This window comes from Eschscholzia californica, unplaced genomic scaffold (assembly GCF_041429995.1).
Source record: "Eschscholzia californica isolate CP2 unplaced genomic scaffold, dmEscCali1.0.p SCAF_6, whole genome shotgun sequence".
Taxonomy (NCBI): domain Eukaryota; kingdom Viridiplantae; phylum Streptophyta; class Magnoliopsida; order Ranunculales; family Papaveraceae; genus Eschscholzia; species Eschscholzia californica.
This window is the reverse complement of record NW_028238483.1, coordinates 26,861,397-26,884,659: the sequence shown is the minus strand read 5'-3', so window position 1 is coordinate 26,884,659 and position 23,263 is coordinate 26,861,397. Positions and strand designations below refer to the sequence as shown.

The 23,263-nt window shown below is 34.7% G+C and overlaps 2 protein-coding genes and 1 pseudogene across 2 annotated transcripts; 2 read left to right on the top strand and 1 right to left on the bottom strand.

Annotated features, from left to right (window-relative positions):
• The first annotated feature begins 2,183 nt into the window (after window positions 1-2,183).
• On the top strand, window positions 2,184-5,042 carry LOC147533023 (protein VACUOLELESS GAMETOPHYTES-like; annotated as a pseudogene).
• A 3,280-nt stretch (window positions 5,043-8,322) lies between these two features.
• On the top strand, window positions 8,323-9,128 carry LOC147533022 (uncharacterized). Its single transcript, XM_086651041.1, has one exon. The coding sequence runs from the start codon at window positions 8,421-8,423 to the stop codon at window positions 8,961-8,963; it is 543 nt and encodes a 180-aa protein (XP_086507167.1). The 5' UTR covers window positions 8,323-8,420; the 3' UTR covers window positions 8,964-9,128.
• Window positions 9,129-13,028: 3,900 nt separating this feature from the next.
• LOC147533021 (uncharacterized) lies at window positions 13,029-15,407 on the bottom strand. Its single transcript, XM_086650006.1, has one exon. The coding sequence runs from the start codon at window positions 15,405-15,407 to the stop codon at window positions 13,029-13,031; it is 2,379 nt and encodes a 792-aa protein (XP_086506132.1).
• Between the last annotated feature and the right edge of the window lie 7,856 nt (window positions 15,408-23,263).

Here is a 23,263-nt window from a genome sequence, read left to right as displayed (position 1 = left end):
CACCAAAAACGAAAGTCTTAGACCAGGGCTAGTGCACTCAACCTATCTCTAAGCAGAGCAAAGCTAGACGGTAATCCCTAAACTCTCAAACACCAATCTAAGATCGAGGTAGTTGATCTTGAAAGCGCCCCTAAGAAATGCCCCACCAAACTGCCCTAAATAGGGGCCCTAAGTCTAAATATTCAACCTGAGACCCTAACCAAATAGGCCCCCAAAATAAAATACTCTCCTCAAGACCACAATTCTACAGGCACTCCCTATCACTACTGCTCCACTAGCCAGAAAGCCCTACAAGGTGCCCTTAAGTCTGACTATTCAGCCCAAGACCCAATCCAAAAAGGCACCCCAATGAAGTCTCTCCTCAAGATCACAATTCTACAGACACCCCTAAGCAACGACTCTAAACTCTACCCTTCTAAGGAGCCCCTAAGTCCGAACAAAGAAAGAAGACAGAAGATCACAAAATTAGCATAACCAGCTTAACTGTCAAAGCTAATCCAGCAATAAAACTAAACACGACTATCTTATACTAGTCAGGAACTTTTTATCTGCTGGAAACACAGAGAACTAACTACTAAGAACTGCAACCCTAATCAAGATATTAGACATAATAAAACACAACAGTAAACCACAAAAGATGCTGCAACATTAACTAAACCTAATGAAAATACTATAGCAAGAAAGAGAAGAGGTTAGAAACAAGACCACTAGAAACTAAGAACAATACAAGTTTATTTGTCTACTAATATCTAAACCAGTTGGATTAGAGCAAGAACTTAATACTCCTAAATAACATAGACACTAAGAAACCAGGAGTAATTAATAAAAGACCAACACCAAAAAGAAGAAGCTATAGATCAGTAAGAAAACCCACTAATTATTTTCCTTTATTTTTTTTTTTTTTTTATGCACTAAGAAGAAACCTACTAAATCCTCCAACAAGCTCAACCCCTAGAGTCCACTAAACTAAGATTGATTTGAGGGGTTTGACTGTGGAGAGTTCAGACTCCAAAGAGTGGACTATGAGTGAACTAAAGGTAAGAAAAAGAGGAAGAAAGAAAACGAAGAAATCACATGCAAGTTCCCATTTACCTAAATAATTAAAAAGGAAGCTCAAATATATTACTACTAAAATTTTCAGGAGTGAGACTTTCCTGCAATTAGAGATCTCTGATGGTGATGTGGTACTTTTTGACTGATAGCTTCACCAATTAGTTGGATCCATCGGTCTACTGCAAGGGAAAGTAGGGTTAGTTCTGGATGCTTCCATCATCTTCCGATCTTGAGCATGTGGTTCCTTGGTTGAAAGAGCCCCTATTAAGGAATTCCTTTGATTGTGTGTGGGGTGATGATCAAGGAAGGTTGGTGATGATAAATTCTGTTTCTAGCCTTAGTGATTCCGATAGATTGTGAGGGATTGAACTGGATAAGTGAAGATCATGGGTGAGATTTTAGGGTTAGGTCGAAAGAAGAGGGAGGAAAAAATCGCCACTAGATGACGTCATCGGCACTCTCTCTCTCTCCTAAAAAAACCCTTCCTATCATGGTCCCCTTTTCAGTTACTTGCTCAACTCTCATTGATGCTTAGACACACTTAACTATTGTACACAATGTCTTAAAAAAAACAAAAAACTATTGTACACAATGTCTTAAAAAAAAAAAACTATTGTACACAACAAAGGAAAAAATTATAGGAATTATATGGCCCCCTACTTTGTCATCAGCTTCCTTTATGGCCCCCTTTTTTTCGTAAATTCAAAGAGGTGAGTTGGAAAGATAGAGAGGTGAATTGGAGAGAGATGGGTGAGTTGTAGAGAGAGATGAGGTGGAGAGAGAGAGAGGGGTGAGGTGGAAATAATGTTTTTTAAATGTTTTAAATTTAAAATTAAGAAGGGTAGTAATGACATTTACTTGAAAATAGGGGGTCATATTTGAATTTACGAAAAAAAGGGGGCCATAAAGGAAGCTGGTCACAAAGTAGGGGGCCATATAGGAATTAACTCTATTTTTAATCACTAACACAGTAACACCCATACACCAAATATTTATTAGCATGGATTCCTCCAACATACTTCAACTACAAGCCCACAAACTAAAACCCTAATCCTTAACTCAATCCGTATTTAAATCTTCATTTGGATATGTGCATTTCTTCGTAATTCTCTTGTCTTACTGATCGAACCATGAGATTTGGGGAGAACATTACTCATTTTAGTCATCCTCAACACAAGTTAAAGTTCGAGTACTGCGAAACACCCTTCAAATGTGATGGTTGTAAAGAAGCCGGAATAGGTTCACGACACAAAGCGCAAACAACACATGTGATTTCGATTTACATACTCATTGTGCAATTCCTGCGCTTTCATTTTCTCACCCTTTCTACCCAAAATGTTCATTTCAATTCCTTCCTCGACCACCGGAGAATTTTCCACCTTAGTGTAATGCTTGCGAAAAAGACAAATGGTTTTGTTTATCATTGTAAGTTATGTGGATTTGATCTTCACCCTTGTTGTGTTAAACTCCCACAACTGCTAGACGATGGAGAGGTGAAACTTTACCTTAACGGAAAGTAAGCGCTTCTTGTCATCGATGCGGAAGGAAAGGAAGGAGTTGGAGTTATCCATGGTCGTGTAAAAAGTATAATTTTTACATGTAGCTTGTGCGAAGGAAATGCTAGTTGAGAGTTGGCATGAGATATATTTTGGGCGTAAAACTAGTAGTATTAGTAAAAATGCCAATAATAATAACGGGGGGATGAGTTTTAAGTCCAGAATTGCATGATCAATGAGTGTAGAGACCAAAGATAATCTGAAATAGAAAATAAATCTACTCAAAGCAAATTACATGTCTATCCTCTTGTTGTCTTTTACTTCCTAACCTATCCTATAAAAAAAAATATAACCCAAAATAAAAGATACCATAATACTTTCTTTCCGGAAAAAAGATAGTACCATAATACTTTCATTAAATGATTTCTTCAAAAACAAACTTTCTTTCCGGAAAAAAAATTGCCTTTTCTGTTTAGCATAATACTTTCCTAAAAATCAAACCTGAGAGAGAGGGGAACTCTATCTAAAACACACCCAAAATAAACAGAACAGATAGAGATAGAACATCGAGTAGGAGAGAGGGAGAATCCATTGCTGGTTTGGATCATCATCTACAACAGTGAAGAATGTAAAAAAAGATATTATAATCAATAGATGCTAATAAAATAGTATTTGTTTTTTAAGCTACTGTAACAAATTCTTAACAGATGCTAATAGAATGTAAAAAATGGTAGTACAATACGGAAAATGTAGCAAACACAATTTCACTTTATAAAAAAAATTTATGAGAAAAAGATTGTATTGATAGAGATTTCAACATTCACTTTTTACCAAAAAGTGATAAAAAAAAATGTTACATTAATTTTTTGTAGGAATAAAATAACATTTTTAAGAAGAATGTAGTAATAGAGATTGTAGTGATAGAGATTTATATATTCTAACGATCAATTTTAAGTTGGACATACCTCACAAACGAATTTGTAGATGTCTAATTAGATCGAGGTAGAGATAAAAAGCAAATCAAAACTTCATACTTTCTTGAAGTTCAAAGAACAAAGAGTTACAGAGATAGAAACTCGTTTTTGGGAGAGACCATCTCGTTTTAGGTAAATATCCAGATGCTAGCAAATTCATGACAAATTCACTTTATAAAATCAATAACAGATGTAAATAGAATCAATAAAATGCTAGTAAAATACTGAAAATGTAACAAAAACAATTTTACTTTATACATTTTAATTACTAAAAAGTATTTGTTAACCTACCGTAACAAATTCATTCAACAGATGCTAATAGAATGTAAAATATGCTAGTAGAATCGATAAGATGCTAGCAAAATAGTATTTGCTTGTTAATCTACTGTAACAAATTCATTCAACAAATGCTAATAGAATGTAAAAAATAATAGTATTAGAATCAATAAGATGCTAACAAAATAATATTTGCTTTTTAACCTACTGTGTCAAATTCATAACAGATGCTAATAGAATGCAAAAAATGCTAGTAGAATATAGAAAATGTAGCAAACACAATTTCACTTTATAAAAAAATTTATGAGAAAAAAATGTATTGATAGAGATTTCAACATTCACTTTTACCAAAAAGTGATAAAAATGTTACATTTAAGTTTTTTGTTAGAATAAAATAATTTTTTTAAAGAATATTGTGGTAATAGAGATTTATAGATTCTAGCGATCAATTTAAGTTGGGCATACCTCACAAACGAATTTGTAGATGTCTAATTAGATCGAGGTAGAGATAAAAAACAAATCACAACTTCATACTTTCTTGAAGTTCAAAGAACAAAGAGTTACAGAGAGAGAAACTCATTTTTGGGAGAGAGTGTCTCGTTTTAGGTAAATATCTATTGATTTGGTAGGTTACTTTAATCAAATATAACAGTTTTGGAAATAATATACTTTCTTGAATTGAAAGAATATAGAGTTACAGAGAGATAAACTTGTTTTTAGGAGAGATCAACTCGTTTTTGTTAAATATCCACTGATTTGGTTAAATATTTATGGAGTTTATGGAAATAAAGATTGACATTAATATCCACCATCAATATTCTTTCATAAAATTTGTGGAAAGAACAAATTTATTAACTCAACCATTATAAACCTTTGGTTTACTAACAGTTAAAAAATATTCATGAAAGGGCAAAAACGAGAGAAAATTACAGGATTGATGCATGGGGGCCACCAAATAATTAATTTTTGGACTTATTTTACATTTTCGTTTAATTTTGGTTTTATTTTATTTATTGATTTAGGAGTGGATATATGACTTATAATCCCCCCCCCTATTTTTGGGACCTTAAACTCAAAAAACATAATAATAATAATAATAATAATAATAATAATAATAATAATAATAATAGTAATTACAAGAAGTGAGATGGCTGGACTGGCCGTTTCTTTTATCATCTCAGCTGTTCTTGGAGATCCAACGGCTGTTATTGCTGGGGTATTTGGGTCCTTAATATCAAATTGAACTATGTAAATATTCTAGTGACTCTAGTTTGACTCAATTTATATTGTAATAGTTATATTCTAATTAGATATATTAATTTAATTTCTAGCAATTTAAGTAGCTTCATCATCCAAATTAGAGTCATGTGATTAGCTTTTGTAGTTTAAAAGGTTATTTCCACTACACCCCTTAGACTATGATATGTTTCCAACCTAAACCCCTATTTTTAAGACATAGAATACGCCTTCAACAAAAAAAAAAAGACATAGAATACGTCCTATTAAGTTTTCTCTAATTTTTCTCCCCCAACTACTTTCTTTCTTCATCATCATTTTTATCTCAATCTATGAGATTCAAGATGAAAATGAAAGTATTGAAGGCGCCTAAATTCTAATGGCACCTCTTTACTCAGCTCTTTTATTTTCTTACATTTTTTTCGCATCGTGCATTTGTGTTTACCTTATCACATCGTTTTTATCACTTGGTACATTTGCAATGACAAAGGCAGAATTAAGTAGATGGTATTTGCCGTAATTTTGTGGAAATAAAACAAAATTTGTGAGTTCAACTCTCTGTCAGCACTCAGCAGTAGTAATACACGAGGGAGGGCGTACGTACGTGCACCTCATTTTAATTTGGCATTGGATCCTAAGCTTATTGACTATTAGCCTTTTGTCCTTTTATTCAATTGCTCTTACTTTTCTCAGGAGAATACCTCTTCACCTACTCATCTTCGTGACCAAATTGAGATCAATGAAACATCCAACCATAATAGCAACAAGAAACACTTTCCCCAAGTTTGGTTGTAGTACAAATTAATAATTTTAACACACTATTCACAATTTCATACCAAGAAAAAACAAAATAATACGAATGCAGCAACGAGCTCTTATTGTGTTTAAGGTCTGGTGGTTCGCGGTGTCAGGTGAGGCGGTTGGGCAGGTAAACATGGGCCATCTTGTGTCGTTGTAGACGGTTAGTTCCAACCTGTGGCATAGCTGGTCATGTTACCCGACCGGAAAACGCTTCTAGAGAATAAATTCTAAGGATTTGGGGTTTCTATTTTCACCCTTTGTCCCTTTTCCATGGATTTTACCCCATCTAATTGGGAGGTGCCTATAGTAAGAAAGATCTCACTAAAGAACAAGCTACAGAAGAAGGCTTAGATAAAGGATGGTCATGTTTAGGATTTTTATCCCACCTTAATCTTCAACTCTTATTCTCCTATTTTAATAATCACTTACTTAGTACTTAAATCTAAACTATGTTTTTATTGTCGCTTGATGATCTGATATTCAATTCTTATTCTCCTATTTTAAAATCATTTAGTAGCACTTAAATCTATATTATTTTGTCATAAATTTTTCATTTCAGCGTATTTCTGCTATCAATTCCCTCAATTATTGGAGCTAAAACTCGTGTGTACTTTAAGAAGAACATATAGACGGTGGTATATAAAAAAAAAAAACTCCAAACCCTCGAGGTTCAAAGAAGGTGATGTGCATAATCATTTGAGGGAGAAGGTCCACATGTTTTCCTCTTTTATATGCAAGTCAAAGATATAGAAAATTATCAATTTGACAAGTCTCATTCAATAGAGAATCTCTCATAATCATAAGAAACGAGCAAGAATGCTATTGAAGACCATATTCTTACTACAAACAAAAACCAAGTAAATCTAGGGCACCCATCCTAATTTCAATAATATAGTACAAATTTTATATGCACTAATTTCAAGAATAAATTTACTTATTTTATAACCTTGGATGCAATTTTAATTAGAAACTCAAGAGGTAGATTTTTTTTTATCACTAAACTTATGTGGCTAACACATAAGGGGCGTCTTTGTAAATATTATGAGCAACCAAGAATTTGTGATCACAAATTTAAGTTCAAAATGAACTCTGTGCGTCAGGGCCAAATCTATCAGTAGGACAAAGTTGGATACCGAAGTTCAATCCATCTTTTATCTTTCTTAAAATGAGTCCAAAAACATGTTTTTAGACAAAAACAAAAGTAAGAGAAAATAACTTTTTTATTTTTAACCAGCAAACCCATAATGAGAGTTTAACCTTTAAATGTTAGGAAAATAGTTTATCATTTAAAAGATCATATGTTAAGACAACAGGTAAGTGCTATAAGCAAAATGGTATATGTTGGGTGGAATTAATTAGCGTGATAGTGACTACACAAAAAAAGCCTTAGGCTTCCGGCACCAAACTAACACGCCCTAGTTGGAATTGTTGCAATCGTGGTTGCCTAATGTTTCCATATTAAGAAGTTTTAGGATTTGTAATTTTTCATTCTTTATGAGAATACCTACGTAACAAGATGCTAAGATACATTGTTCAACGGAAAAGAAAAAAAAAATACTAAGATACATTATAGTCGAAAAAGAAATATGACTGGGTCGTGAAGTATGAGATCTAAAGATCAAGATATAGTTTTATATCCTTATATTTCGTGGATAATTTCTTGGTTATTAAATCTCAAGCTTTCTTGATCTAAACTTGATATGTTATATTTCTTCCTCAGCTATTTGCTATCATATATCGAGAAGGGCTAAAAACCCCAGGCCAAAATATTTTAGTCCCCGGATTACACATGAGATCACTCATATATCTTATACCGCGCCCTTGTATATCTTGAACCGCACCCTCGCATATCTTTCTTTCTTGGATTGTTTAGGGCGTTTCGAAATCAAATCCCTAACTTCTAAAGTGAAACACTATACCCCTTTACCACTCCAAACCAAACATGGTTGACACCCTCCATATCTTTTTTTTTTCGATGAGATGGCACCCTCCATAATTTTTTTTTTGTCGAGGGGCACCCTCCATATCTTGATAGTACTAAAATAAATGTTCTATCAATTACCTTTCTGGAATTCTGGTAGAAAACAAAATTGGGCAGATAAAACGTGCAGTAAATGTCCTATCGGGAGAAGTAAAAAAATTCGGTGGGTCCCTAACCAAAGAAGCACGTTTTCTCAATAGTCCATATAACTAATCTAAACCACTTGATCCTATCATCTTATAATCTAACGGACAGTAATTTAAACTATTAATATCTAGCACGTGCTAAAATTTCCACCATGGCAAATTTATTAAAGTCCAATCCATGTAATAACCATCCAAAATCGTGGATATTATCGGTATAAATTTACAATCTGTCATCAGTAGATTACAGGTTGTCGTCCTACTCACGCATTTCAAAACTCCGACACATCAAAACTTATCCTACTACAGAAACACAGTATCATTCTCTCACTACTATATATATTCCTCGGAAGTTTTCCTCTACGATCAGAAACCTTCTTCCCCACGACTCCTCTTCTCTTATAACTCGGTCGGTCCACCTGAATCGACTCGTCTCAACCGAGTCAAGAATAAATAAAAAATGGGAATTTGCACTTCTTGTGAAGCAACCACCGTCGCGACGGCGAAGTTAATCCACCATGACGGAAAACTTCAAGAATTTACATACCCAGTTAAAGTTTCTCAGATTCTTCAGAAATATCCGCCGTCGTATTTTATTTGTAATTCCGACGAAATGGATTTCGATGAATTTTTAACGGCGGTTAATGCCGATGAAGATTTACAAATTGGGCAGCTTTATTTTGTTTTACCATTGTGTAGATTAAAACGACCTCTTCAAGCAGATGATTTAGCAGCATTGGCTGTTAAAGCTAGTTCTGCGTTAATGAAAAGAAGTGGTTGCGGCGGCGGTGGCGTTGGTGGTGACGGTAGAGTTAAGGCATGTAAATGTTGCCGTAATGTTGTGTTTCCTGTAAGTGAGTTGAAATCCCGGCGAGATGGGAATATTGGTAGTGGTGGTGGCGGCGGCGTTATTGGGACGGAGGAGAAGAAGAAGAGGAGGAGATCGATGAGTGGTGGTAAAGGAAGAAACTTTTTGTCCGATTTGAGCGCCATTGCTGAATAGGCAAAAAAGAGAAAAAAGATGGAAGGAAATTGATTAGGGTTAGGGTTAGGATTAAGACGTTTTTAATGAGGTAAATATACTTAAGATTTTGAGGGAATTTAATTTTTTTTTTTTATTATTGTAAAGATAAATTTTGTAATGAGGATCTTTGTTCTGATTTACTTATGATTTTAGTGTTACTCTTCTTTTTTTAATTAAGATCTGATTTGTCAAAATAATTTATTAGCATGGATTACAAACTTAGATGAACATTTGAATCCGATTTAAAGTAAATTGAATGAGCCCTATAACTACTAGGGTTTAAGATATTTTGGCCCTTCAAAATTGCGCAAAGACCCTAAAGGGCGTCGTATTCATACCTTTGTTTAACTTAAACTTAATAAATTATAAATTTGAGAAATATTACTTCGCTTGAAGTTGAGGGGCCGACCACATGTGTGGTTGGCCGGTTGGACCAAATTTCTTCTGCATGACCTGACTAATGAGAGTGGACCACATCAGTCTTCAACCTGTGGTCCACCTCCAATTTCAGAACGAATAACAATTCAATATGAATTTCTAGTTACATTGAGATTTGAACTTTAGATCTTTGAGTTTTCATAGAGTAAATATCCAACCACTACGCCAAACAGGTAGCAGACACTCTTATATTAAATTGTGCAAAAGAAGGAAGCATTGTTGGCTTGATTTTTGTTTAACTAATCTTCTCCCAAAATAATTTACTTCCCTATTAGTGATAATTCAGGTAATGTATTTGTATATAAAAACTAACAACATATTGTTTGGAATTTTGCTTGAAAAATAGAAGAAAGAGAGGAATATTGAAGTTTGTCCTCACTTCCATTTTGAATTGGTCATTCAATAAGCTCATTTCCTCCTACCTTTGGGTGTAAAAGTTAATAGAAGAATTTTCAACAACAAAAAAAAAAGTTAATAGAAGAAGGGTAGTAGAGGGAAGTATGAAGGAAAATGCTGGATATAGAGAGAGAAAGTGATGTGGGAGTGGGGGTACCCATCAGGAAGGATACAACTGTTGTGAGTACTCCTGTATACTCCCTAGACGTAGCTGGTGACATCTTTGCAATTTTAAAATGGTAGTTTTGAAGCTTTTCTTTAGGTGATTTTTGTATTTTCTTGTCCAAATTTGTGTTTTTTTTCTTTTTTTGAGTCAAATATGAAACTTAAGTTAGAAGTAAAAATTGACTAGAGTTACATTTCAAATTGTTTTTATTGGGTCTCGTGTGAATATGTGATTTGAATCGATTAAGGGTCCATTTTAATCTAAAAGATCCAATACTCATATGAGTCAGATTATGATAAAGTAAAAATAACACCACATAAATTTAATATAGTTAAATTGACTTCGTTTGAGTTTAATATGTTCAAATCCTGATGAGTGCAATAGTATTTTACATTATTTCAGACAATAGTCTACACTTATTTTGCGTCATTACAAATAAACTTATAAATGATCATGGTCAACTATTTAGATCAATACGAAGCATGAACCATTCTAAAATCGAAAACCATTTGTATCTCGTCAAGAGGTAAGGAAGTTAATACTACTAGTATGTTTACAAAAGAATTAATGTCCTTAGATAGCCATCAACCTACATTATAACCCAATGTACTTGGGCTGAAGTGTCTCCATCAATAATTTCCTTTTTGCTTTCTCTTATCTTCTTTGAACAAGTGCTAATCAATTTTTTCACCCTTACCTTGTCATCAACCTACATTATAACCCATTGTTTTTACTCTTACTTTTTACCATCTCACTGCTCACCCACAATTTATTGTAATTTCAAGTTCTACCCTCTCTTTTTTTTTTGTTGAAACCATGCCATTGAGGCATTGAGTCAAACCATAAGTAGGCATTTTCTAAATACAAGTATACAACTGGCACTACCCTATTTTCTATACTTTCAAGTTTCCACTAATCAATTTTTACTTGGGATGTATTGTTAAGATTTTAATGGTGTTTAATAGTCAACAATCTGTTTTTACTGTACTATATAATATCTATTGTATTTGTATGTAATAGAATGTAAATGTGGAAATAGGTGGTTATAATTACAAAATCAAGAATAAGAACAATTTAACTAATCTTTTAGTTTTTTAGTATCCATAATTTCTGTTCAATAATGGGACTCTCTTAATATTAACCACATAATAACAAAACTTAGTTTGACTGGACAATGAACTAGGGATCAAGTGAGGCCAAATGGTCTAGTTGCATGAAAATCTTGTAAGGAATAGGGAAATAATGGAAGAGAACAATATCCCTATATTGGGGGATCAACTCATTCATGAGGCATGAATGCATGATAGTAGTGTAACAGTATAAATAAACTGTTAGATGCGAAAATATAATAAAACGTCAGATGAGATTTGGTAATCTGGAAAAACAGGTATGGTAGTAGTCCCTCTTGGCCTCTTTAATGAGTGTAATTTGTTTTTCTTTCTCTCTCTCTGTAGAGTACTAGTGTCTAGTTACAGCTGTTTTGGGGTTCCCCACATGATCCCACTTCATCCAATAGTAACAGCTTGATGAAGGAAGGTTGAGTTTGGTGGGATGATCTTTTAAGGAAGATATCATGATGTAATAAGTCAGGTTTTGCTTTTAGACTTAGTAGTAGCTAGTGAGTGGTCCTACTTACCCACCTCCCACCATCACCAAGTGGATCATAATTGGCCTTCAAATATTTTAACCCAATAAAGCTCTATTTACTTCTCCCCCAAGTATATATCCTTAGCTAGGGTTATCCTCTCACAGTCTGATGGGTTCTAAATGCTAACAAAATGAGGAAGCCCCGATTAGGGGTGGGATTTTGGCTCGAAATCCAGAATCCGGAATCCGCCCATGACCGTCCGAATCTGAAGATTCGTGATCGTCTGACGTCGGAATCGGTCTGTACTCGCCCGACCGAAAGGGCTTAAGCAGACGGACGCGGGTATAGATCTTTACCTGGTGATCCGACCGAACCCGTCCGACCGAACCCGTCCGACCGAACCCGTCCATACCCGTCCGTTTATCCTATCTGTTATTCCCACCCGCCTATATGATTGATTTTAAGCATTTAGATTTGTAGGGTTAGCTACAACCTTTAGATTTCAAGAATAAAAATATATAATCCTAGAAATCACTTTTTTTAATCTTGTCTTCGCCTCTCCACTTCTCTAGTCTCTCCCTCCTCCAAAATCTCAATATTCCATCAGTAACCGAAGAATCCACAATAAATCCATCGTAATTCATGAGAAGAAGAATGGAACCGATCGTAATCCGTGAGAAATCTGAATGATTATCTTTTAATTTTGTATTCATTTACCTTTTGGAATTGTAAAGTGGGAGTTTAGAAAGTTGTATTGAGCTACTAAATAGTTTTAATTTCGAATACAATTTTTTTTGTCTGTTCATTAGTGACCGGTGCCCGACCGGCATATACCCGGTTTGTCTGACTATCAAAACGGTCACGGACGGACACTTTGTTGGCAAAAAATTCGAAATGTCCGCCCGTTTTGTCTGGATGTCCGAGTGGACACTTAGGACGTGTGCCCATTCCGCTCGGACTGGTTGAGTTAGTATCCGCTTCCTGCCCGTCCGGACCGATTTCTACCCCTACTCTTGTACATAGCAAATAAGACAAAGAATATTTTAGTATTTTTTGACATGTGAAAAAACTGAGATACCCCTTACTTATCAGGGAGGGACAACTACCAAGGGAGTCATTGAGGCCTCGAGGGGATGCTTGTATCGGCTTTGAAATGTTAAACTCGCTAATTATTATTTTTACTTTTGACAAAAAAGTGCTTCTGTAAGTGCCCTACTTTTTACTCTTGAGCCACCCTCGCTCCTAGCACCTCACAAATTAGGATAGTCCGAGGGTCATAGGAAGAGTCAAGAGAGAGGCTACTTAAGAACAAAAAGACAGATCAATTTCAGACAGGGGCGGATCCAGGAATAAAACTCAAGGTATGCCGAAATATTATAGAAAGAAAAAAATATTCGAGTATTACATAATCAAATATACTAATGTTTTAATTACAACTCAAAATAAAAATCTCTTTCTAGTCCAAGCGTAAATTCATTCTCCTTTTACTCATTCCTTGAAAGCGCTTGATTATATCTTTATCGTCGATTGTAGCAAACACATCTTTCTCCACAAATGTCACTAAACAATCATTAAGCCATGGGTTAGACATTCGATTTCTCAACTGATTCTTCACATATTTCATACCAGAAAATACTCGTTCAACACTTGCGGTAGCCACCGGTAATGACAAAGCTAGCTTCAAAAGAGTGTACACCCATCCAAATGTCTTGTGCTTTTTTGTACGAACAAGAGTCCTACATAGATCTGAAATACCCTTCAAATTCGAAAAATTATCGTCCATCTTGACACACTCAATGTAAGTCTCAAGTTGGCTAGACAACTCCCTATCACTAACATCCTTAAAGTCATTTGGGTAGAATCTTGCCAACCTCAGAAGTGAATTAAGGTCAAAATCTTGAAATGAAGAACAAGGGTTCAAACATGCCACACAATTCAACAACTCAACATTTTCCGGTGTAAATCGATCATCCAACTCTTTCATTACAAAATCAATGACATGTAAAAAGCAATCGTTTTTGTAATAATGGAGATTTGTCAAAAATGAAGCAAGTCTTTTCGATTTATTACCTTTCACATACCTTGACTCCATGTCGGGCACATCGATTCCAAGATTTCCACAAGAACTCACAACTTTTTCATAAAATGCTTCCCATCCACTATCTCTCATTTGTTGAAGCTTGTTCTTACTTACTTGAACAAGTTGCATGGCAGTCACAATATCTTGATCCGCTTTTTGTAATGCTTGAGACAACTCATTTGTCAATGATAAAACCTCAACCATCAAATGCAACATAAAAACAAAACCAAATGTTTGCATAACAATCAACAAACTTGTTGGTACACCATTCGAATTTTTGTCACTTTCCAAATCTTCAAGAACTTCAATAATGGGAGTAAACAAATCAATCAACCTACTAAGAGTACGAAAGTGAGATCCCCACCGTGTATCACCCGCTCTTGCAATAGACAACTCTTGGTTCAATCCGGTACCCGTTTCCACCAACTCCTCTTCGATTAGATTTGCAAAATGAGCAACTTGTTTTTTACGAAGCAAAGATTGCCGTTTGTTAGAAGATCTTAAAAAGTTCACAATACGCGACACTTCAAGAAAAAACCAATCAACATATTCATGCTTCCTAGCCATTGCAACAAGAGCCAATTGAAGTTGGTGAGCAAAACAATGCACATAATAGGCTTGTGGATTTTCTTTTTGAATCAAAGTCTTCAATCCGCCAAATTCACCTTTCATATTACTTGCTCCATCATATCCTTGTCCTCGAATTTTAGATAGACACAGTCCAAAGCCCCCCAACAATTTTCTAAGAGCATCTTTAAGAGATAGTGCAGTAGTGTCCTCAACATGAACAATGCCAATAAATCGCTCAACAACGAATCCTCTATCATCAACAAACCGCACAACTACCGCCATTTGCTCTTTATTAGAGCAATCACCAGATTCATCAACAAGAACACAAAAAAAACCATCTCCAATTTCTCCAACTATCTTCGTAACAATTTCTACCGCACATGCATTTGCAAGTTCCTTTTGAATAGAGGGACAAGTCATCTTACAATTTTTTGCACCATTTATAAATGCTTCTGATATTCTGTCACTGTTTCTCTCTAAAGCTTCAATAAATTCTAGAAAATGACCTTTATAAGTAGAATTTTCCCCTTCATCATGTGCCCTAAACGCTATTCCACCTCTAACAAGGAATTTGACTGCTTCAAGTGATGCTTTTACACGAACAAGATAATCAGCTTCTGCTTTTGTACTATGCTTCACAAATGAAGATTCAATACCTTGATTTTTCTTCATAAGATCTTGACATGCTTTGACACACTCTCTATGATGACTATTGTGATCACCAACGTGTATACTCAATTTATTCTTTAAATTCCAACCCTGAAAACCATCAACCACAAATGCCGAATTACTAGTACCTTTATAGAACAAATAACAAGGCAAACAAAACACACGATTTTCTTTTACGCTATACTCCAACCAATCATTGTCTTTATACCAAGTATTATTAAAACGACGTTGTCTTTTCCCAATTACTATAGGAGGATATTCTGTCATGGTTGGTCTAGTTGGTCCGTTTACAAGATACGCTCTTCTTACTTCATCTTGATCATTTGGATGATATTGAAGAATTTGAGTTCTTTTTCCAGGATCCAACTCCAAATATCCCCCCTTTTTAAATATCTTATTTGAAGATGGTGAAGCAAGAGTAGAAGAAGGTTCTTTGGATGGTTCGTCAATTGAGTTATTTCCGATAGTATTAGACTCAGTAAATCGAGGGGCAGGCGTAAAGAACTTGAATAACATCCTGTTAAAATATCAAACAATCAATAAAAGAACAAGTTTCAAACAATCAATATAAGAACATGTTTCAAACAATCAAATAAGAACATCTTTATACCAATTAACTTCAATCTTATTTTATACAAATGGATAAGATTAGATAAGCTAAACATCAATTCTATAATTGATTATATGAATATCTTAATACCAAGTTACCAACTGGATGTTAGGATTTTTAGTTTATTACCTGAATACCTATGCAATTTAGAGAGGAAGACTAGAGATAGATTTTGGAGAAGGAGAAGGGGCTAATGGAGATGAGATTTTGAGGGAGACAATTTGAAGATGAAGAACTGATTGGGAGAGGCAAAGAATGGGGGGTTTAATTAGTTTTTTTACAAAGAAATGGAGGGGATAGGTAGGGTTTTGGGGTTGGGTATACGTAGGGTTTTTTGGGAGGAAATTAGTGGTAAAAGAAATAGAAGGAAAAAGGGACTTTTTAAGTGCTGCCAATGGGTCTCGAACCCAGCACCTAGGGCATAAATCTCACTAATCTTACCACTGAGCCAAGTTGGTTTTTAGAGTATAGGGTTGTCCATGGCATATATGGCAACCCTATAAATCCGCCCCTGATTTCAGAGGTACCCTCTCAAAGGAACTAACATGTACAAATCAAAATTTCAATAGTTAATCTCTGCTTTATATACTCTGATCAAAACCTAACGGTGTTTCTAAGAAAGTTTCACGAGCAAATTCGAAAAGTATAGACACTTAATGAACTTGGGATTGCACTTACTGTCAAGATTCTACATATGAGATTTGGTTCGTGTTGAAGGCTCTAGGAGAGTACGAGAACACAAAGAACAATTTTTGTAATTAAAATAGTTCTATGTGTAGTCAATATGAGTCACAATCTTTTTTTTTGTTTTGTTGCAAGTAAGTCTCATCTAAGTTAGTAGGAAGTAAACACCAAGATATTAGCTGAGAGAACTTCCATTGTGAATTATTCACTCAAACTTCCAATGATTGTTGGCAAGTAATTACACTTCAAATAGTACTCAATAATTGAAATGGTCCTACCAAAGGAAGGGTCCAACCTCTTTCTTATCTTGGGTAGGCTATTGAATGAAACGTTCCTAAACATAGTTATGAAAATCCGCTTTGAGAATCTTGTTGTCGTCAACCTTTTCCCATATTTTTTGTTTGCTTAGCTACTTGGATTCATCGCATGTGTCATTGAATTATCTAGGGTTTTCACATACTACAAAACATTAGCCCAACAGTGTCTCACTTTATGTGCACTTCAGTTTGAATTGACATCATATCATAATAGGCAAATCTCACTCTTATTATGAAATAATCATAATGCTATCAAAATTATATTTTGTTTTAAAAACGTTTTGGATCTAAGTATTTTTTTAATTTCCTTTTCTCTAATGAGTACTTGTTAATTTTAATTTCTATTTTGTATAAAAAAAAATTCGAACTTTGATCTAGTCTCTCATGTGGAGAGACGTACATGTTAACCACTTGGACGGACACATAGAGTAGAGTCGCACTTCGTAAAAACTCGGTTAGATTACGCATTGCGTGGGAAAAAAATGCTAGTAAATCATGCTTTTCAAGTGAATGTAGAGGTTTGGTTCGACTGTTACTCAAATTTAGAAAAATTCCCGTTGTTACATATATGATGACTGATTGGTTTATTTGGACACCAATTCATTCTCATGGTTTAGGTGTCTAGAAGGGGATCATATTCAATTCAGATTTTTTTCGTGCTCATACTTAGGTGGGATTGAAAAATGTGCATCAAACTTATTTTTGATGTGACACTTGAATTACTGTTTGCCTGTTACAATCCATTTTCCGGTTCTCTAGCGAGCATCGAGTTTCAAGTGCAATTTGGTACATGATCTCCTCATTCTGATTGGAGAAAATGGAGAAAGTAGATGGTCTTTCACGTTTTGGAGACTATTAAGTAAGGAAGAAGTCTCTATTGTCATTGACTTCATGACTAGGTTTGGTGAACCTACAGACTACAGTATAATCATCTGAATAGGGGTGGGAATCGGGCGGGATCGGTCGGGCACGGGCAGTCTTGTCACGGACTCGGGAGGATCGGGCTCGAGATTATTCTGTCCGATCAGGCAATCGGACATTTCGGGCCGGACAAATAATGACATTTGTCTGCCCGCGGCCCGGTTCTGCCCGCGAGCCCGCTCGGGCTCTAGCGGGCTCGGGCGGACGGGTCACGGGCAAGAATAAGAAAAAAGGAAAAAAATTAGGGTTTTCTTTCAGATCTCAAAAAAATCTTAGGGTTTTTCTTTAGCAAAACTTGATTTCATTCTTGTTGAGGAAATGAATGATAGATTGACTTCATACTTAGTTAACTTCATGATTTTTGTTAAAGATGAAGACATCAATTTCTATCAAACTAAAAGTGATAATATATGTCTTTTACAGAATAAAAGATACAAAGAGAAACAAAAAATCATAGATAAAAATGTCTCTACAAGAACATAGAGAGAAGAAAGAGAGATTCCTAATGTATATTAACAGATCTATAATCTATTAATGATGATAAAATTAGATAAATACATGATTTTTTTTTTTGGAAGTCGACTACGATCTACGTATGTCGTTACATTTGACATTGATACATCAAAGATGTGATACGCTCAATAACTGTCCACTCAAACTGAAACAAGACCGGGCCTATAGCCCAACAAGACAATGGCCTAAAGCCCAACTACATTATTTACACCCTAATAATCTCAAATCAAATAACCAAAGATTCCACCTTCTTTGGGATTCGAACCTGAGACATCCAGGGATTTTTGGAGTTTATGTCAACACCTTGGAACCACTTGGGCTACCAACTGTTGACAATACAATACATGACTTTTAAAGAAGAAAGGTAGATAGAGAAAGCTCCTCCATTTGATTCGTATTTGGTCCATCTTTCTCTTTCTCCTGAAATCCTTTTGATCCTCATATAGATGGAGAAAGCAAGGGTAGTAATCTTCTCCATATTTTAATCTTCTTTTGATTTCTCTCTAGAATACTCTCACCCTCTCTCTAGAATACTCTCACCCTCTCTCTAGAATACTCACTGTAGAAAAGTCTATTTCTCTCTCTCTCTCTTAAAACCAAAAAAACCCTAAGACTAGTGAAGATTTAGGCAAAAAAATGTTTTTTATATGGCTGGTAAGTAACCCTACATCTTATGAAGATCAACCGTTGGATTATGACCCTAAATCTGACCTAAAGTCTCGGGCTTGACGGACGGGCTTGACGGGCGGGCTTAGCGGGCCGGGCTTCGGGCAAAGAGCTCTGCCCGTGTCCGGCCCATATAGCCCGATGTAACGGGCCGGGTAATCCCGGCTCGGGCTTACTTCGGTCATCGGTCCTAACGGTCCGGGCGGATAGGGCCGGATTTCGGGTTCCCGGACCGTTTTCCCAGCCCTACATCTGAAGAAGACATCAGAATCTGAACTCCTGATCCGATAAAGGCTTTTTAATCAGATCGTCACATAGTTTACTACAGGCGAAGGACGAATGCAATATCGATTAGATGGTTCCTTAATAAGAAATTAAGTAAGAAGGTCCGTCTTATTTTTTGTCCGGTCCGTAGTTTAAGGTAAAATTCCTACTACTCATATGATTAGACATGACTTGGCTGAATAGGTGTTATCTTTGTAAGAGAGATTAAGAATTTGTCAATCATTCCTTGATTCTTTGTTGTTTGACAAAGTCAATTTGGATTATTTGCATCTTTCTTTGGTGAGTTGGGTTCTAATGGTTAATCTTTGACTCAATTTTTGAGGACTTGGAAGATTGATTAGTCAAAAAGCTATCCGGGGTGTCCCTTTATTGTTACGCCTTTTGTGGTTTGGTAGACTATTTAGAATGATCGCAATAATCGATCTTTTCGATGTACTAAGACGCATCTGATTAAGATCATTGAAGGAGGTAAAGTTTTTCTTTACACCTTGGGAGCTTCTTGTTATTCCATCAGATAAGTTTCTTAGGATCACTTTGGTTCTAGTTGGGATGTATTATTAGCAACATATAATTTTCTTTTACCTTCTTGGCTCATTCTAAAAGAGGAACCTTTAAAAACAGATGATGTGAATCACTCAGTCAACTAATTGATATTTGCAAATTATGTATTCAAAGTACACATCACCCATTTTTTTTTTATTTAGAAGTGTTAGAAGGTCTATAAAAATATATTCAAAACAATTGAGTTTCAAAAACACAAATAACCGAGGAACTTAATTAAAAAATGAATCCAAAGAATCCGGAGATTTTCTCAGGTACATCTAGACCATATATTAATATAATTATATATGTATATATAAATGTATATCATAATCATTTAATTTATTTGCATATGTTTTATTGTTGATATGCTTTGTATATAAAATTAAGCAATGATGAGATTAGCAACTAAAATGCGTCAATTATGTTTTGGCCTTTGTATAGATAACAAACTCACTAAAATGATCCCCACGAGGTGACCTACTTCTAAAGTAACATAGTTTTTAATATTCTGTTATTAAACTTGCACAACTGATTTTTCTATTTACGCGTTGTTGTAATTTCGCATAAGCTAAATATGTTTTTAAAAGAGACTAGATGTTGATCTACCTTATGTTGAAAGAAAAATCAACTACCCATTTTGTTTGGTTGTTACTCCTTTTATGGATGTCCCAAAATGTTTGGTCACTTTCCTTTTATAACATTCATTTAATTATTAAAATGATGAAACTTCCAAGACTACCCTTTAGTTTGAATACCATTCAAAAGTTCTAATTGGTTCTACGCTTCTACCAATGTTGTATTCAATGAAATACTCTATACTAAATGAAGGTAGTTTAGGAAAAGTCTTTATATTTGTCAACAATAAATACCATTCCTTAATAAGTTGAATTCCCCAAAACTACAAACAAAATGGGACGGAGGAAGTATTAAAATTGACCGATAGAAAATTTTAAAAAATTCTTTTAAGAAACTAATCGCTTTTTAGATATTTAGACATTGAGCTCCAGTTATTTAGCGATATTAGGACTACGCCCCCGAAATAAAAATATGTATGGTTTTGACCCCATTTTACGATTTTTCCGTCAAATACCAGATAAATGGTTCACGTGCCAATCACATGCGTGCCTTATTCAAAAATAACCTTCAGAAAATATTTAGGTTATTTAGACATTGACCCTAACTATTTACTGATATTAGGACTACACTCCCAAAATAAAAATATATTTTGGATTGACTCTCATTCTCGGTTTTTTCGTCAAATACCAATTAAGTAGTTTGCGTGCGGCTTTGTATTCCTCTTATTCTTATAGGTTTTCAAATATGATGGAAAATTCATCCTAGTCTGACAACATATGAATTTAAGATCTCAAATTGCATAATCTACAGAAAGTAATCGATCCATGAACTCGAAACTAGTCTGAGAACCCGGTCCAAATAAACCAGAAATATAAAGAAAAATAGCATACCCGAAGTCCAAGATGGGTTTAACCGTCTGGCTAGATATATTAGATAGGCTACAAAATGTAAACATATAAAAAAAAAAGTTTACCCCAATATTATCTGGTTGTCCAATAAGTTTGGTTTATTAAAGAGATTAGAGAATTAAGGTCTCAAATATATAATCATTAGATACTTACAATATAAAAAGACTCATGCATGTGGTTGACATGAGACTCACTTTACTGATGTTTGACGAGAAAATCGAGAATGAGAGTCAACTACAGACATATTTTTCATTTGTGGGTATATAGTCCTAAAATTGCTAAATAACTAGAGATCAATGTCTAAGTAAACCTAAATACCTTGTGAAGGGTATTTTTGTCATAAGTCACACATTGATCAACACGTGAACCACTTAACTGATATTTAACGGAACAATCGACAATAGAAATCAACACCGTACATATTTTCATTTTGGGGGTATAGTCATAATGTCGCTAAATAACAGGGGTCAACGTCTAAATAATCCAAACTATTTTGGTAAGTTTGTCATCCTAGCTATAATGGATTAACCCTAATAAAATTGTGATTTACATCTATCTCCACTCATTGGTGATGAAGATTAAGCATTCTTTTAGTTTTACACTAGAGAACTTTTTAGGTGGAAGGAAATTCTTAAAATATGATGCCATGACAAGATTGATCACATTAACATTAGAATCAATCATATGTTGTGTTGATCTTTTTCTTTTTTCAAACAACAACCCTTAAATTTAAAGAAAAAATGAGTGAAAACCTAAAATCTGGGCCCTAATAGAACAAAACTGTAATAATGTTAAAAAAAAACCATTCTTAACACTTTTTAAACGGAGGACAACATATAATTATGTTGTTAACAAGACTTTCATATTTTTTCCATAATCTCTCACCCTTCTATGTTGACAACATATATAAATATGTTGTTATAAACTGTTGACAACATGTGCAATAATGTCATGATTTGTTATAAAATGTTGACAACATACATAATTATGTTACTAACAAGATATACAATGCATTAGTCAAAATATTATTTGTCCATTAATGAGTTTGTCAAATACAAAAGGTAATATGTAGGGTGAGTCCAGGGGTTTAGGTCCAAATAAAATCTAAAAAGGGATTAAAATCCAATCTTCTCAGAAAAAAAGGTTTTATTCTTTTCCCTCTTGGAGAAACATTTTTACATAATGTGTTATGTATGACAGATATAAAAAAATGAAATGAAATACGAAACTTTAACAATAAATGGCACATTATTTATGAAACAAAACAAGAATCAATAAATAGAAAAACTGATGTAGAAACGCAGCGGAATTAAAAGAGATGAATAATTAAGTAAGAACGATGAAAATAAAGATCAAATAACTCTAAATAATAAACTTGATTAAAACTTCAATGGGGTTTTTCTCTCAATCTGAGAATAATAGACAAACTAGATATCCTTTTATAGGATTCTGGACTTTCCTAGATAGACTTGAATTAGACTTCCTAAATAATTAAATACTGCAACTGCCTAAATAACTTGGACTCAAATATGAACCTTTCCAATTATTGGAAATATTAAAATAGCATAATTCCTAAACCTAAATTAATTAATAATCATACTAAAATAAGGACTTCCTAATTCTACTCTCTCTGGCCGGTTGGTCCATGACCGGGTCCGGTCATGGAAATAGTCTCCACGCCGGGTGCCCCTGCATCAGCATCCCCTTCCCTCAAGAGGTTCGTCCCGAACCGATTGATTAAGAAAAGCTGGATGTATCCGCATAAGATTGAATTTCACCAAGGCGATTCGCAACTCCCACTTCGAACGAAGGTTGTCTTGGAAGTGATGGATACTAATATGTAAGAAAACGCCAACCTCATATTCAATCTCATATGCCAATGATTGAATCAAAATTATCTTGAGTGAATGAAGAACCTTCATCTCGACATCTTCATAAAATTCGTCGTCAACAACCAAAGTATAAACGTAACCAACTTCAATTAAGTTACCGAGGTGGAAACGTGTAGTGTTGATATGACGCCCAAAATCCTCCTTCCCACGTTCATCTTCATGAAGTTTATAGAACATAATTCTATCATATTTTGTCAACTTATGAAATCCGACATTATCACTACTCGGCGAATTCATAGCCATAGAGATTCTACTACCAAAGTATGATTCGTCGTAACCATTGCCAGAGCTCCACTTCCTTCCCATTGTAGAAGAAGAATTTCCCACACGCATTAGTCCATGAAGCAGTGTGGGTTGGTTTGGATAAAACCCTTGAAAACCACTTGAATTTCCATCGCAAAAGTTCGAACCGATAGCTTTAATCTCCTCTCTCTTGCTGCCACCACCGTTATTCATC

Excerpts from the sequence above, each read along its gene's own strand:
- LOC147533022 (XM_086651041.1), top strand. The coding sequence starts at position 8,421 with ATGGGAATTTGCACTTCTTGTGAAGCAACCACCGTCGCGACGGCGAAG.
- LOC147533021 (XM_086650006.1), bottom strand. The coding sequence starts at position 15,407 with ATGTTATTCAAGTTCTTTACGCCTGCCCCTCGATTTACTGAGTCTAAT.